This window comes from Danio rerio, chromosome 20 (assembly GCF_049306965.1).
Source record: "Danio rerio strain Tuebingen ecotype United States chromosome 20, GRCz12tu, whole genome shotgun sequence".
NCBI classification, from domain to species: domain Eukaryota; kingdom Metazoa; phylum Chordata; class Actinopteri; order Cypriniformes; family Danionidae; genus Danio; species Danio rerio.
The window spans coordinates 29427090-29444945 of NC_133195.1; the positions used below are offsets into that span (position 1 = coordinate 29427090).

At 33.2% G+C, this 17856-nt stretch overlaps 1 protein-coding gene across 4 annotated transcripts in view; it reads right to left on the bottom strand.

Annotated features, from left to right (window-relative positions):
- The window catches only part of gmds (GDP-mannose 4,6-dehydratase), a 113546-nt gene that overhangs the window by 2075 nt on the left and 93615 nt on the right, over positions 1-17856 (bottom strand). For 2 of the 4 annotated variants that reach the window (XR_012395424.1, XR_012395423.1), the window contains 3 exons: positions 17618-17736; positions 16984-17383; positions 15897-16356 (listed from right to left, as the gene is read on the bottom strand). Coding sequence is in view for 2 of the 4 variants with exons in the window: in NM_001102475.2 (NP_001095945.1) it covers positions 17287-17383; positions 17618-17736 (216 nt within the window). In the remaining 2 variants the exon portion in view is untranslated. Of the gene's footprint in view, positions 1-15896; positions 16357-16983; positions 17384-17617; positions 17737-17856 lie in introns of those variants that run through there. The other 2 variants (NM_001102475.2, NM_200489.3) reach the window with 1 other exon arrangement.

Here is a 17856-nt window from a genome sequence, read left to right on the forward strand (position 1 = left end):
ATGAATAAGTACACCTTATTTTGAAAATGAATATTTTCCTCCATTGCTTAGTGAATATAAGTGATATATTTTGGGTGCATTCAAACAAAACACATTTATTAAACAGATATATTTATTCAAATAATATTTTAACCACATATTCATGTGAAATATTGGGAAAAAAATACAAACTACAACATTTCAACTAAATGTTTTCTAATTTTTGCTTTTCTTGATTTTTCAGCTTTTTTCAAATTTGCATTAAATATTTTTAATATTTTTCTATAAATTTGGGTGTACTAGTTTTTAGACTATTATCGCAAGTTATTTTGTTAAATAAACTCCAGATTTGGCTTCAGTACTGACTAATCTAATGTATATGCAGAAATATAATATTGTAAAGCTTCCTATTAAAAATATGAATTCAAAAGACAGATTTGTGAGGGGTGGACTTATATATGCTGAGCACTGTACAAATTGGTCTTTGCAGCTTTCATAATATATCATTTTTAAAATTTAGATTTACATTTATAATTCATTTTCAATGTATGTATAATTCTTTTTTTAATTTTAATATTTTTTATATGACTTCTATTGATATTTTTAGTTGTCTAATACAATATGTTGCTAATGTAAATGGATAGGGTGCAATAACTGGACCATTAGCTGCCAGTACTTTCTTTGCTAAATTGTACATTAATTTCTGTATTTATTTCTTATGCAACACATTTTTTAATACTAAATACGTCAACAGAGTCTGTAGATATAAACTGTAGAGTTCCAGTTCCAACATCAATTATTCTTGAAATATTTTAGTAAGTAAAGGTCAAAAGAAGTTTTTTTCTCACATAAATGCATCTATTATGCTGAATAATGACAGAAGAAGGTAAAGTTGTAGAGTTTTTACTTCTATCATATTATATATATTAGGTATTATAAACATTACAACAGACACTTTAATGAATTTATTTAGTGTGAACATGAAAATAGACATTTCATATTTGTCCCATGAACACACATAATCAAAGTACATTAAATTAAGTAAATTAAATGAATTTAAATACATTAAATGAATAGTTTTATTAAGCAAGGATTTATAAAATCGATTAAACATGACAGTAAAAATGTTTTAATCAAAAGCAGTTGTTTTGAACTTTATATTTTAACAATCCTAAAAAGCATCAAGGTTTTCAAAACGTATTTATAAAAAAATGCATCTGAAAGCATTTTAAAAGCAGTTGAACACAGCAATGCAAAAAAAGGTTTAGCATTTTTTATGTAACATAAGACAATGCCGAAAAATCAGGCAAGGCATCTCTATCTGACATTCTTGCTTCAAGGGTTTAATAAATATTTATGTGATCATGTAAACCCTCTCCAGCAGACCGTAAGTGTCTGACACTTTGAATGCACGCGTATGTGAAAGCTTCAAGAGCAGGATGAATAGACAACACCAGTACATGTTTCACAGATCACCAAATCCACGCCTGTTGGACAGACTTCTCTACATGCCGTGAATTTTTGTGTGTGTGTGTGTGATTTGTGTTATTTGATGCAGGATGTTTAGGAGGGATCAAAGACTCTCTAATGATTTCCCATTTCAAACAACAGCCAATCACAGAACAAGAAAACGATAGAGCCAAAAGACCAAAATCCAAAGTGTCAATGTGCTAAAAGCCAGACTTGAATGACAAGATGCGAGTTGCACATTACTGAACAGCGTGTTTATTACCGAGGATCTGTGTGTGCTTACATGTGGTATTGGCGGTGTGTTTGTGTGTTTACAAGCCACAGAGAGTCTACATGTTTTGGCAGGGTCACCGCAGCAGAGCGAACATGAGTCCTGCCAGCATGAACAACATTTACCTCAGTCAGCTTTTCATTTCACTGCTCTTCTTCTTTTATTATGATTTTAGTAAAGGTGGGGGAGTAAGAGAAGAGCTTAGCTGTAAAAATAATACAAAAAGAGATCATTTTAACTGTAAAAATGCTAAAGACCATGATACACTCACAGTCAATAGATATATCAATCAATAGTCAAGATATTTTCTTTCTTCATTTAGAAGTAAAAAGAAGCTTAAAACACCCGAGGAGCCAATATTATTAGAGAATGCTCAGAGAATCCATGCTTTTGATAAAGTCATTTAGATGAAGATGTTAATTACATTTTAATAACAAAACAAAAATGTAACTGAAAAGAACGGTAAAGAAAGTGTTTGATGTTTGCACAAGTTCTGCAGTTCAGCACTACAGCCACATCACATTTATTTATATAACATTTTATCTAGTAGGTTATTTTGAAGTAGGCAACTTCAAAATACTAAGCTTTAAAAAATAATATTGCTTTCAATTGCAATAAACTTAACGTGCTGGTATTCAGTCCTGAACAGCAATCCTGAATATGCACAATATTGTTGTTACTGTTACTTCAAAAATCATGAATTATTTGGTTGCTAAAATTTGTAATTATTTTAAAACACAATTTAGCTTACCTAAAATAGAAAATGTAACGTAACTTATTATACAAGCGAAAAAAGTTTATATACTCAAAAAAAAAAAAAAAATTGTCATAAGGGTACACATTTTGAAATTGAGATTTATCCATCAACTTAGAGCTGAATAAATAAGCTTTCATTGATGTATGTCAATATTTGGTCTAGATAAAACCATTTGAAAATCTACAATGAGGGTTCAAAAGTAAATAACTAATATAAATAATAAATATAGAGAAAACAGACTTTAAACTGTCTGAAGCAGTGTTTAGGGTAGTGTAACACAAGTAATGCTAGTTACGTAATAATATAACTCTTTCAAGTAACGAGTAAAGCAACGCATTACTTAAAAAAATTAAGTAATAATATTTGAGTTACTTTTCAAAAACTGTAATGTGAGTTACTTTTTAGTTTACAAAAACGGCTTTTAAAAAATGCTGAATTAAAATGATCGAAGTTACGTTGAATCCCGCACACAATGAGAGAATGCAGGAACAGACAGAAATGAAGACAGCAGAGCCTTACATTTCTGAAGATAACGTTACATTATTTTTTATGTTTTTCCTCTATTTAAAAAATAAAGGAAAAAAAAAAACCTGTGCAAGTTCTGAAAGAGATCAAGCCACAGTCAAGTCAGAAAAAGTAGCGCAAAAGTAGCGTTACATATTACCTACCATTAAAAAGTAACTTTTTTGGGGAAGTAACTCAATATGGTAATATACTGGACATTACAAATCAAAAAATGGTGTTTTTATTTACCGAAGGAGATGCACAAAATGTCTTTATGGAACATGATCTTTATTACTTTGTATGGATCAAATGCTAATTTTGACCCATACAATGCATGTATGGCCATTACCACAAATAAAACTGTGCTTAAAAATATAACTTAAGGCTCAAATTGTTTTAAAAAGGAGTTATTCGAATATAATATTGGGGCTCAAAACAACACTGGATTGCGCTGACTTTCATTGTCTTAAACATTTAAACATTTTAAACTTTGTTTTCCACAAAAGATTTCAGGTATTTTCATACACGTCTGAAACAACATGACAGTGAGTACATGATGACACAATTTCCATTTTGTGGCTGAACTATCCCTTTAACACAACCTGAATTATGATTCTAAGCCGCTTCACATTTCTAACTCATGTTTTTAGTAAAATGTGTGGGTTTGTGTGTGTGTGTGTGTGTGTGTGTGTTGTCTGCAGTGATGGAGAGCGAGAGAAGAGGAGGAGAGAGAGGAGTGACACAGAGAGAAAGGAAAATGATGATAAATTGAAAGCTGTGTGAAAGTTAAAGAGCGTGAGCGAGGAATGTGAGGTGTCAGGAGTTCAGCAAGCTGACAGTGTGAGTAAGAGAGCCGAGAGCCACAGTTAATTACTCAATCAAGATAACGAGCCTGGGACATGCCATTTAAAGAGGGCAGCCCACAATTAACCTTCCCTCTCCCACTATACACACACACACACACACCCGTCAGAGTGCCAACACACACACAGTTATGACACATGGCATAAACTAAAGCAATGCTGGTAGACAAAAGTTACCAACATACTCTAGAAAACTACAATACGGCACAGGATAATATTATTAATATTATATATTGCTAATTTTACATTATTTATGTAATGCCTGCAAGTGACTGGTCGGAGATTAACATGAAAACAAGCTTTACTCAGCAACTGCTTGAACAATTTCCAAGCTTTACAAAAAACCACGCATTAAATTAAACCTAACATTTATTAAGTAGAAATATTATTTTCTTATAACAAATACTCAAATGATCTTTATTTACACCTTTAAATTGTGTTTTTATATATAAAATATATAATAATATATATTAAAAAATTAACCTTACTCATGGTATAATCCTGATCATCACAACTAATATGGACTCATCCTTTCTTTTCTGAAAAATTATATTGGCAAAAAACAAATAAATAAGAAGTAAAAGCTTTTTTGCTGTTATTTAAACATCATTTACAATATCATGTTTAATTCGGTGTGTTTCTTTGTAATAATTTGTGAAATTTACTACAATTTCAGAGATATTTGGTCACATTCCCATTATTTTGACCCATTTAAGATCCTACTTTAAGAAATATAAACATTAAGGGGATAAAATAAATCTTTTTCAGTACTGTAATTAATTACAGCAGTAATATCTACCTCATACTATTTATATCCTAATAATTTTCAAACAGCAATGAATAAAAATACTTCTCCTTGACCTCGCTTTCAGTATCTTCACATTCTCTACTGTTTTTACTTGATAAACAGGGAACCAACAGCCACTATATACATAATTCATTAAGTCTGTGTGATCTTCCAGCCGCCCGAACCCAGATCACAATATTAATTTTTTTTAAATATATGGTGTAGCCTGAATTAAAATAACTGTAACAAAATAATAGAGCAATGATTTTAGAAAAAACAAATCCTCCAAAAATGTCCTTCATTCACTTTTGTCCATTCACCTATGTCCATTAGAACAATTTCCAATGAATCTTTGTTCAGAGGGAAACTTAAGCTACACCTCCTAGAAAGAGCTTTTAAATTGAGAGAAAATGTATCCTATTGTACCTATCTGGTGTCTTGTTATTTGCCGTTAATGCTGTGTGTTATATTGGATGTGTTCTATGTTGTTTTATTTGCTGTTGTCTATTTTTGATCATTTGCTTTAAGGTTTGTACTAGGGTTGCACACTTTACCGGTACTTCGGTAGCACCGCTATACTATGGCTCCAAAATACTGGTAGTGCCACTGTAGTTTGTAAACAGTAGTATCGTCATTAACGGTTCTACAATATGTTGCATATGGAAAAAATTCTAAAATGCTCAAACATTTGTGCCAGCAAATAATCAATAGACCGTTTTATTTTACTTTCATTTTAACTGTCTACACAAGGATCGTAGTTTGCTGCAGTCATGACAGATCATATGGCGTGATCAATGATTTATTTATTTCATTATTATCATTAAGTCACAGTATATACAAAAAAGCAGAGAATGTCTGTACAAATAATACGTTTTCAAAAATTAGAGAATTGAATTTAAGTATTATTACATATTAAAATATAGTATTTCTGACAATTTGCTTTATTTCATAGATTTGAGTTATGAATTAATGCAGTATTGCTATACCACTTAGTATCATGATACTTCAGCTGGTATAGTATCGTAGCCTGAATTGATCGTATCGTGACAACCCTAGTTTGTCCAGCACAATGATCAACAACTGTTTTATTGCACTTTATAAATAAATAAATTAAACAAAACTTTTAGTGTAAATATCTTTATTATTTATTTATGTTTTTATAAAAGGATAAGATTAAACTATGGTTGTTTTCAATTTAATGTAATTTAGTTGTTTGTTTTGATGAAATTAACATTATGCCAAATGCAAATGTACAAAACGCAAACTCTTCCTTCAGTGTCGTACTTTTCACAACTAGCAATTCAATATTGTCACACCCTCTCCTCCCAAAAAACAAAATTAAAAAAAACAGCAACTTTTATCCCTAAAAACTGAATTAATCAAAATTCACCTGTTTACTGGGACGCTTTACACTTGGCTTATTTTTAAAGTGTTACGTTCTGGCCTGTCTTTCTTTTTTAAAAGCTCTTTCTCTCTCTCTTTCCCCTCCGTGGGGCCCAGGGTGGTTCCGCTCAGTCAAAGTCCTTCAGGAAATACCAGAGAGTAGGCCAGGGGAGAATGAACACCCCTCTCTCCCTCTTTATTTCTTCACTTCTCTCTCTCTCGACAAGAACAGAGTAGCATGGTAAAAAGAAAAACGTCCCAGGGCGCAAAGTAAAAGGACCCCACGTTAAAAAGTGCCATGTAACGTTATGAAAGTGAGTTAAGCTCCGCCGTAAAGCGTGATGGAAATAAAAGTGGATGTATATATGGTCATCGTGAGGAAAGACTGAACGCAAGAGCGGGGCTTTATTGCAGGTTTGAGTTGCACCTGGCAACCCGCCAGACTCTTTACAACATCATTCACACTCAACTTTAACAACTCTGACCTATTACACTGCATATCACCGTAAAGCTGTCACGCAGAGCCAGCCTCTCAACCACAGCAACTATAATACCCAGAAAACCCCAAAAGACTGCACTACCCATAAAGCATCACGACAGACGACCAGCGGCTGAAGCTGCTTTCATAAATCCACAGACGGGCCGCTGATCCGACGGCCTGAAATAAAATGGATCTTGCATTCAAATTAAAAGCAAAGCTGCAGGTAAGTGATGATGCAGCTGTGTTTTGCATGCTGGTACTATGACGCTCAACATGGGTCAGATAAGACAGACTCCTGCATTCACAGAGTGAGGGCCTATGTGTGTGTGTGTGTGTGTGTGTGTGTGTGTGTGTGTGTGTGTGTGTGTGGATCACTACAGGATGCTTTTTATCTCGCTCCTGACCTCTGCCACAAAACAGATAGCATCAGCCCATCCTGATCCTTGGAGTGAAAGGTCAAAGCCATCTTTCATTCCAGCAGAAAGCAAACAACAAGCATGTGCTTACATGTTATGTTAATACATTGTGCAGGTACGCATATGTATTATAATACATGCGTCAACTGTGTATTGATTTATGATGCCATTTTTGTTCTCGTGCACTGTAGTTTGCATGGGATTGGTTTGCATGGAACAACAATGGGTGTGACAAATAGCTTTATGAGAATATGGGATTTCTAATTTGATGAGCTGAATAATTATCAACAACTGTATTAAAGGATAATGTAATTTTTTTAATATTATAATAAATTATACAATAGCAAAATTATTGTTATAATAACAATATGCATGTTTTGTATCATATAATAATGATGATGATGATAATAATGCTAATAATAATAATTAGAATTATTATTATTATTATGATAATTATTATTAAGTACAATAATGATAATCATAAATAAACTAAAAACAAACAAGAGATAATATAATATATAAAAATATAAAAACTAAAAAAATAAATCAATTAAAAACAAGCTCTTTCTACCATTTTAAAGATGATTATGATTATAAAAATGTAGACAATGATACAATTAGTAATTGAGCATTTTCTACCATTGCATTATTATTAACAAGAACAATTCCATAAAAAAATAAGACCAACACTTTATCAGAGTATTATTTATAATAAAATTAAATGTATAGTAAAACAGTATAGCATACACGTACATTTATGTATTATAATACATGCGTCAATAGCACTGTGTATTGATTTAAGATGCTATTTTTTTACTTGAGCACTGTAGTTTGCATGGGATTGGTTTGCATGGAACAACAATGAGTATGACAAACAGCTTTATGAGAATATGGGATTTCTTATTTTGATCAAAAGAAATAACTGGATAATGAAGTTTATGAATACTGAATAATTATCAACAACTGTATTAAAGGATAATGTAATTTTTTAAATATTATAATGAATTATACAATAGCAAAAATAATTGTTATAATAATGTTTTGACAGAAAATATTACTGAATGATTTCCCAAAGTTTTCTATCATAGATTAATTATTATCAGGGGCAAATTTTGTGATTTTGGGGCCCTAAGCAGTTCCAGCCATGGGGCCCAACAGTCCTAAAATGCACCATTTGTAGTTTTATTAATTTTTTATTTATTTATCTTGCAGTTTATTTTTCTTATATCACTGCATCTACTTTTCCATGTGTTATCTTAATGAAATCTCCACAGTTTAAATTATTTGTTTTCGTAAAATGAATTCACAACAACAACAAAAAATTAATTGAAAACAATAAATTGTTTTTAAAACTGAATCTTTACCTGACTTGACTGCTGAACTGCTCCATGATTAAGGGGTGTAAGTCAAATTTGTGTGGATTTTATTGTTACATTAAAATTTAATTTGTTAGACCCACACTATACAAAATACGATACAAAATGATGCTATGTGTTTTTTATACTTCTTACTAATTTATACTTCTAGGTATTTATTAGGGGTCACCAAATTTTCTGGGGCTCTAAGTGGCTGCTTACTTTGCTTATTGGTTTAATCCTCCTTTTATTATTATTATTATTATTATTATTAATATTATTATTATTAAGTACAATAATAATAATCATACATGTTAATAGATAAACTAAAAACAAATGTTATAATATATAAAAATATTAAACCAAAGAAAATAAAAAACAAGGTCTTTCTACCATTTCAATATGATCATTATAAAAATTTAGACAATAATACAATTAACAAATAAGTATTTTCCACCATCGTATTGTTATTTACAAGAGAAATACTATAAAATATAAGACATTATTTATAATAGAATTATTAATAAAATAATATGACAGTACATGATAATAGTAATATTAAAATATATACTAAAAAGAATTTTCTATAATTGTATTATTATTATTATTATTACTATTATTATTATTATTACTATTATTATTTATAAATTTTTTTGTTGGCTTAGTCCCTTTATTAATCTGGGGTCGCCACAGCGGAATGAACCGCCAACTTATCCAGCACGTTTTTTTACGCAGCGGATGCCCTTCCAGCCTCAACCCATCTCTGGGAAACATCCACAAACACTCAAATCACACACACTCAAACACTACGGGCAATTTAGCCTACCCAATTCACCTGTACCGCATGTATTTGGACTGTGGGGGAAACCAGAGCACCCGGAGGAAACCCACGTGAATGCAGGGAGAACATGCAAACTCCACACAGAAACGCCAACTGAGCAAACCAGCAACCCAGCGACCTTCTTGCTGTGAGGCAACAGCACTAACTACTGCGCCAATGATTCGCCCAAATATTAATATTAATAATAATAACTAATCAATAAAATGATAGAAATATATTATTATTAATATTTATTGACTAGTTATTATTTTTTTATATATAAATTCTGTATTTTTGCAAGTATTAAAGAAAATTTGATGCTGACATGCAGTACCTAATGAGAAGACACTAATATTCATTTCAAGGGATATTAGATTTCATCAAGTCAGGATGCCTGCACCACTCAACAATAACAATGGGCAACAAAAGAACAAAGGTCTCCAATCCAAGTCTACAAGAGAGACATGTGTAATGTATCTTTGAGTAGCCGGAGGAAACATGTTGACATATGTACCACATCATCCTAATCTCTGATAATCCCCATAATTCCATCATTATGTTGTGGCAATTCCTTAGGGTCGTCAAGTCTGTGAGTTGATCTGATGGAATACACACATGCTAAACTGCAGCCTGCACAGCGTATGCGTTTCGTCTATCATCAGCATGCATGCTCAAAATTACACTTATTTACTGTACGTTGCATTTCTATTCCTGGCAGACAACTCCTGAAAGCATTCATACAGGCTTTACTTCTTATTTTCAGTAGTTCCTGTGGGACACTCTACAAAACAATGGTTCCCAATGGGGGTTTTCACAGCAATGCAATAGAAGAACCATTTGGGTCCTGGAAGTTGTCTAGACTGACATTTGTCCTCCGTGTCAGTAGCACTTGGAGCTTAGCAGAAATACAATAACAAACCAGTTGTTGCAAATTCGCTGTGCAATGTTACATCACCTCTAGTGTAGACATAGTCATTGACTAAAGTTTGTTCTATCATTTTTAGTTCTCATAGCTGGCATAGACATGATATTATCTCTAGCATGCATAACGTCCAAATGACAGTTTTGAAAAAAAATGTGTCAACCTATTCTTTATTGTCTTTGACCAAGAAATACTTCTAAACACTAGACTTCAATTCAGTTGACATTTTATTCTACCCTTCAGATCATGCTAACACCAACACTGTATTTGAATCGTTCAAATAGGTTGGGCTTAGGGTTATTTCACTCCACATAAAAATTTATACTGTTATCACAATCTGATAGATAACATTTCGCCATCTAACTATGTTACCTCCTTTTTGAATGAGGTATGAAAATCTGACAGGACGGGACAAATCGGCAGATTAATGGCTTCAATTGGCTTCCGGTTATTGTTGATTGTTTGTTTTGTGTAGCAACATGAAAGATGGCTACACCTTCAGGACAAGAGGAGCAGTATAGATAATATTCACATCCACGAAATTAAAGAAATTACACTGATTTCCTAAATTGGTTTAGTTTCTTTAAATTAAAGATCAATTAAAATCAAAGAAATTAGCCTATTGAGAAGCCCTATGAAGAACTAATATAACTGATAGATTCCATGGATGTTATTGATTCTTGTTGGAACCACAGATTCCAATAAAGAACCTTTATTTTTAAAGTGTGGAATGTAAAGTAATCTGTTCCCTTACTGTTATACTGCTATTTATTTTTAAAATAACAGTAATAACAGTTTAAATAACAGTTTTACTGCATCGTCGCCACAGCTGAGTGAACCGCCAACCGCAAACCCACATGAACACAAGGAGAACATGCAAACTCCACACAGAAATGCCAACTGACCTAGTCGGGGCTTGAACTAGCAACCCTCCTGCTGTGAGGCGTCAGTGCTTACCACTGACCCATCGTGCCGCCCACTGTTTAGTTCACTTAACTTTATAATTATGAACAATTGATTTAATTAATAATTTTAGGGCGACGGGTTTACTCACTTCTACTAATCGCATTTCTCAAGTCTAATCGCATTACTCAAGTCTACTAATCGCATTTCTAGCATGCTCATCCCCATAAAATTGCACAATATAATTTATGACAAAAAAGTTTTATTTTGAGATCTGCACACAAATTCAGCAGGGCAAGATATTCATAAATGAGTTACTAAACCGAGTGACTCCTGCAAACTCGGTGACAGTGGAGTTTGTTGCATAAATCAAAGCTTTTTTGCTTTCATTATGCCCTCTCCCGTGCTCCCTTCTCTCTCTCTCTCTCTCTCTCTCTCTCTCTCTCTCTCTCTCTTTCAAAATGAAAAAAGCAATGAAAAAAAAGCCACGAGGGTTTCCTGGGGACTGTCTGGAAAATAAAAAGTGAAAAAGGGAAAAAAAAGAGCCTTTGGCTAACTTTAGTCCTCCTTCCCCAAAGTGCCTCATAAAAATTGTTTAAATCAGCATCCGAAAGAATGAAATGGATGTGCAAATTCATATTCGCTGAAAGGCAGAGCGGGGACCGCAGAGTTCACGCAGCGGTCTTCAGCAGCCGTCTGGGGGCCACATTCATCAGTTCAAGTCTTCACCATTAAACCCCCTCAATCAGCTAAAAGACAGAGCGCTTGGGTTTGATGTGTTTGTTATTGCACCCAAGTCTACTGTATATGTATGTGAATAAAAGAGTGGAAGGAAAAAAGAAAGACCCCTATTTATTTTACAACTCTCTCCTGCTGTAAATCGTAAAAAGTTAGCAAAATTCGCTCTAATATTTCAAGCTTCATGTAAATCGGGGTATTTCAGGCCTTAAAAGTGAGTAAGTGCATCATTTCACCGCACACACACACGGTTTCTTTGTCTGTGAGCGAGTGGATGGCGTGTGATGGACAGACAAGGCCAAGCGCATTACCTGCTTTTCTCATTGTGCAGCTAAAACTTCGCATTCCACTTAAAGGAATGTGAGCGAGTGTGTGTCGACTGAAAGAACACATCCAGTAAATGCAAGACACAGGTTGTGTTTGCAGCAAAGCCATGGATGAAATCCTCCTTTACGCACATGCAGATACGCTTGTTATGAGCTCTCTAAAGGTTATGCAAATAAAGATGGCGATTTGAGTTTCATCATTCGCTTGCAATTTACGCACGTCCAACCGCAAGTTACGTCTGGCATGATAGCTATCACTCAGAGACCTCACTTGTTGATTTTGGGAATGATAATAATGCATAGAGCCATTCATCTAACAGCAGTTTTGGGCGTGACGGTTATTTTTAGCATTAATGTGGAAATATTTCAGCCAGAAGATTTTTATCTGTCGGTAATTATGCATTCATAAATCATGCAGGTGAAGTGCAAATGAAAACATATTATGATGGGTTAAAAAAGAACAGCAGTTTGTGTGATGAATGATGGGGGTCTTTTTCGGATAAACGTGGTACATTCATCCCACTGCTTTTCCTATTAACAGGTGTGGTATTAATGGGTATTTCATCTAGTTCCTTCCTTCAGGCGAAGCAAGTTTGCAGGCAAAGAGCGCTAAGTAGCTTAATTACGTGTTGGAAATTAAAATAAGTATCCTTTTTCTATTCTGATTCTGCCAGAGTAAGTGAGTTGATTAATTACCGGTGTGATCCAACAGGTTTTAAACATGTACACATGTAGCCTGTGGATAATGCCTTTTTAAATCCGGCGCAAACACTCGCTCTCATTGACTCTCGTAAGTGAACTGCGTCCAGGACTGACACTTCTGCCTCCTGAGGAAGTGCAGTGATTTACTTCCTATCACTGAGGTTAAAGGTGACATTCCCATTTCACCTCCATGTTGATGGATGGCATGTAAGGTTTGTGCCATTGAGGGTTTGTTCACACTTGGTATAGACCCCAAAAATAGGCTTTCACAGCATACGTTTTGCAATAAAGTGTATTGAAAAGAGCAATTCCAAACAAATGTCAACCTTGCAATGAAAAAGTTTACGTTTGCACCAAAATAGCAAAACTGTTTTTAAGTTTTTGGTGCAAGTATTTTACAAAAAATAGTTAAAAATGTCTCTGTCAATGTTTTAAAACAAGGATATTTGATTTACCTAAGTCACACAAGTGCCAATTTCACATCTGTCACATCCATAACGGAGAGGTATCGCATCCATTACCAAGCTTTTCCCTCATAAATGTAAAAATGTCAAATAAAATAAAATCAATCATGTTTGATCTATAGTGAGCCAACATTTTTCCTTTTGTTTAGCATTGTTTCTTTTGGGTTGTGCAGTTTAATTCACAGAATTTTTACATTATAAAGTATTTTGTCTACTGTAAACTTGCAGACGTTTTTGGTCACTTCCAAAATGCATGTTCATTTCCCTCATTTAAAATCTAAAAATGTTTACAGATTGATATTTTTCTGCTCCCATAACTCTGTAGTTAGTAGTTTTGGAAAACATAAACAGATGCTTCAATATGAATGTTAGCACAGACTTGAATTTATGTTTTTTCTGCAAATGTTACATCCATAACGCTGGGATTGCTCAAAAACAATGTTGTATGCTGCACTCATTTCAAGTGATATATACAGTTGTATTTGTTCTCTTGAAGAGCTTACAAAATGTGCAAATAAGTCAAAAACAGTGTTAAATTTATTTATATTATTTACATTGTACTACAACTTTAATAAACTGCATTAATTTTGAACACAAATCTTGATAAAAATGCCATTTAGCTTTAGTTATACTTCAGTCTTCGTAATCATTGTAGTTTTAATTGACTAAATTTCATAATACTTAAGTAGACTAATTCTACTCTAGATTTAGTTTAATTAAATCTTAATTTATTAATTATGCACAGCTCAAAAAGTCAGTGAGTTCTTCAGGATTATATAATGAGCATCAGAAAAATGAATGATATTAAGGTTTGAAAAAAACAGGCAGAGATTTAAAAGTTTGGTGTAACATTGAGCCTTAAACACCCTATTAAATTCATTCTTTATAATAAACCAGCGATGTAGTGCATGCTTCATTCTTTCAGGCTGACATATTTAAATAAATATAATTAAATCTACAGTACTGAGAATGGTACAGAATTTATTGTGCTGCTGTCAGTTTAAAAAAGAAAGCATGATGGGCTTTACTGATACAGCCAAAAGAGGAGTATTTTAAGAAAACAAACATTGTAATTGTGCCACTGACACTGTGCCCAGTTCATCCAAAAAACAAACAACTAAAACTGTGTGTTAATATGAGACTGACGCAGAGTAGGAATGTCTCAGCAAGGGGATTCCTAAAACAGTAAACAGGCATAATTACCAAATCGGAAGTGAAAGTAAATCACAGAGCATGTTGTGGCAAGTTTAAGGTATATGGCAGATGTTTATTGTTGTTGTTTAGAAATACATTGTTTGCCTAATCCAGTTCATTTATTTTACTAATACATTGGCATATTACAAAAAAGAAAATCCTCTGTAAGGGCGAAGATCACCCTCGATGTAAATGTAACATTACTGATGACATTTTGACGAACAACAGAAATGCATTTTTAAACATTTAGTGAGAATTTGTATGATTTTTGTTTAGTTTTTATCTAAAATGTTGTTAACAAAAAATTATGATTAAAATTATCACAGAGGGGCCGCACTGACTGTGATACAATACAAGAGGAAAAAATCCAATCCAAAAGTCAAATCTTTTCATGGGTTTTAATGTATTTGTTTGATGTGCAGTACAGAACAATCAAACCAGACCTGACTTTCATCAAACCAAACCTAACAAGTGTGAATGCAGCCTAAGTATCTACTACTGATATTTTATAACACTGGCTGTGTTGTGAGATCATCTGAAACCTGATCCCACAAATATGTAATAGTATCGGTATCTGAACAACAGATATTCATCTTTCTACAGCAGTTCTTTGTAATCAACTAATGTCACTCATCTTCATACTGCATAAAGTCACACGTCTTTCTGTCTCACCTCCGCACGATTCTTTTTTCTCCCTGAAAAAGCTCCTTTGAAACACCCCACTGACCCACGCATAGCACATGTGTCTCAGAGAAAACCTCTGATCTGTCAACAATCATTTAGTGCGCATGTTTTCTTTAAGGATTTAGTGCCCCTTCTCATTCCTGAATGACCACCCACCACAAACACATACACAAACTGACATCTATGTGTCATATGCAGGTCAGATTTAGGATTTTCATCATTTTGTCTATTCCAATATTTATTTTTAAGAACTATCTATAAATACTCACCTAAAAAGCTATCTGTAACACTTTAATCCTACAATTCTTAGTTTATACCACACTATTTTGAGGTAACATCATAATTTAGATTTTTATTCTCAGAATTAAAACTTTTCCATACTCTTTTGAAATCCGAACAGACTGTAAAACAGAAGAAACACTTGTTAAATGTCTTTGTAAAGGGTTTCAAAGGAAAAAAAATAGCACGATTGAGGATCTCACACTTCCAGACATTCAAGTCATTCTTAACACAGCAAACTCATGCAGAAACGTGTGCCTCGTTGCTAGGAGGTGCATGACAAACAAAAACAATGTGTTCTAAAATTGGTTTAAAATGTCAAACATGTTTGACATCTTCAGGTTGGATGAAATCACAGCCACAAAGTAAAGTTTCAGGATTGACAATCATATAAAAATATGGAGGGGAGTCCCCAAAATTAGTTTATAGTGTGTGTACAGAAAATGTCTCACTCCCAAAACTGCTACAATCTTCATTTAGTAAAATTATATATAAAATATATAAAAGTAATATTGCAGTCATTCGTTAAAGTCATAATTTATGTTGTGTTTTGTTGCAAATGCATTTTCATTTATCATAAACAACATTTTTTTTTTTTGCAAAAGATTGTTGCACTGTTTTGTTATGTGGCTTATTATTACAAATTGAGAAGTTTAATGTTAAGTTTTTTATAAATATTTTCAACTAATATCTGGCAAAACTAATGAGTTGAGGTGTACCTTGATATTCCTATTATATAGAGGAGAGAAAAAAAATAAATTTTTGTAAGTGTTGTTGTCCTGTGCCTGTATTAATCAGGAGATATTCTATGGACCAAAATCAATGCCAAAAGTATTGAATTAAAAAGCTTGTTAAATGGCACAAATCGAAAAATAAATAATAATACACTGAATTAAGTGCTTGCACTTTAGTCACTTGAATTGCCAGAATTTGTATTTTTAGGTCCTGAAATTTAACATAGCTGTTTATTTAAGCTGCGAATATTTCAACAAAAATGATTTCAAACACGTTTTTATACTTATATATTCAATAATTCATATTCAATTTCCAGATTTCACCTACAAAATATTCAAACAAAACATACGATGTATCCTTTTTAAAAATATTCATTTTATTTCAGTTCAAAAATTCACTTCCATAAATTTAGTGGTTCAAATTTGACATTTCATCCGGGAACTGCAGGAAAGCAATTGATTGAAAATTTTGAATATTATATGTCATATTTTTAAACAGTATTGAATATTTTGTAAGTGAAATCTGGAAATTGAATATGAATTCTTTGATTTTTAAGTATGAAAACCTGTTTGACATATTTTTAGTTAAAATATTAATAATAAATGTGTTCATCCATATCCGAAATGACTGAAGTGTTAAAAAAAATCTAAAAAACATTAACATATCAAAAACCCAGAAAAGTGTTACATATTTTATAACCTACTCACTTGATTTCTACTTCGGTTTTAAATTATATTATATTATATTATATTATATTATATTATATTATATTATATTATATTACAGTAACAGAACCCAAAAATTATTTAGTTTAATAAAACAGCGCTGCGTCGTTAGCATGGGATCATAACCAAAAGTGATTGACTATGGCATAATAAAAGCTCTGCTGCACCATGCTCATCTCTTAGCAATTGCTTTGGTGGTCTACTTTCTCTTTGATGAATTCCAGCTTCTCTGCATTATACTACTACAAGTTTTGAATAATTTAGCTCAAAAGACATGATTTCTGAAGACACCTGTGGAATGTAATGATGACGATAACTCCCATGATACCTGCAATAATTAACTGCAATAATTTTTAGGTGAATACAGGCCCACTAGTGGCAAAAATGACATTCTATGCCTTTAAATCTGTAGAATATCTCTGACTTTTAATATATTGAATTCTAAATCAGAGCAGGAAAACTCAGCAAAAGAAGTGTCGTGTATTAAACCTTTGACTACATGGGATAAAACAAAGACACTGAACTCACCACTTCAGTTGGCCGGTAGTATTTCGGATCAACCCTCACATGAATGACTCCTGTCTCCTGACAGCGGCCCACCTCCTTCTCATCCTTCCCCTCCCAGCTGAAAACAAGAACACATTCTTTCATCTTATTTGTTTCCCAATTCGGCTGTCAGCATATGTGTTACAAATTTGCGATATTTATGGTGTGCTTGCGTGTTGTTTTGCGGTCTTGTAGAGCTTGTCCACGAATCAACACCAGATGTGCCAGATTAACCAGATGGGCTTAATCTGAGGTGGATGTGTGTGTGTGTGTGTGTGTGTGTGTGTGTGTGTGTGTGCGCGCGAGCACTCACACAATGGTTTTGCCCACGTGTTTGAAGGCTCTCTCCACAAACTCTCGAACACTGTGTACTTCCCCGGTTGCAATGACAAAATCCACAGGCTCCTCCTGCTGCAACATCAGCCACATCGCCTGTGAGACAAACACAAAAATCAATATCATTATTATTATTATTGCTTCTGAGATAATGTAAGTGATATCATTATGCAAAACCTGTGAGTGTGGTTCCTGTGGCAAATATCATAGACTTAA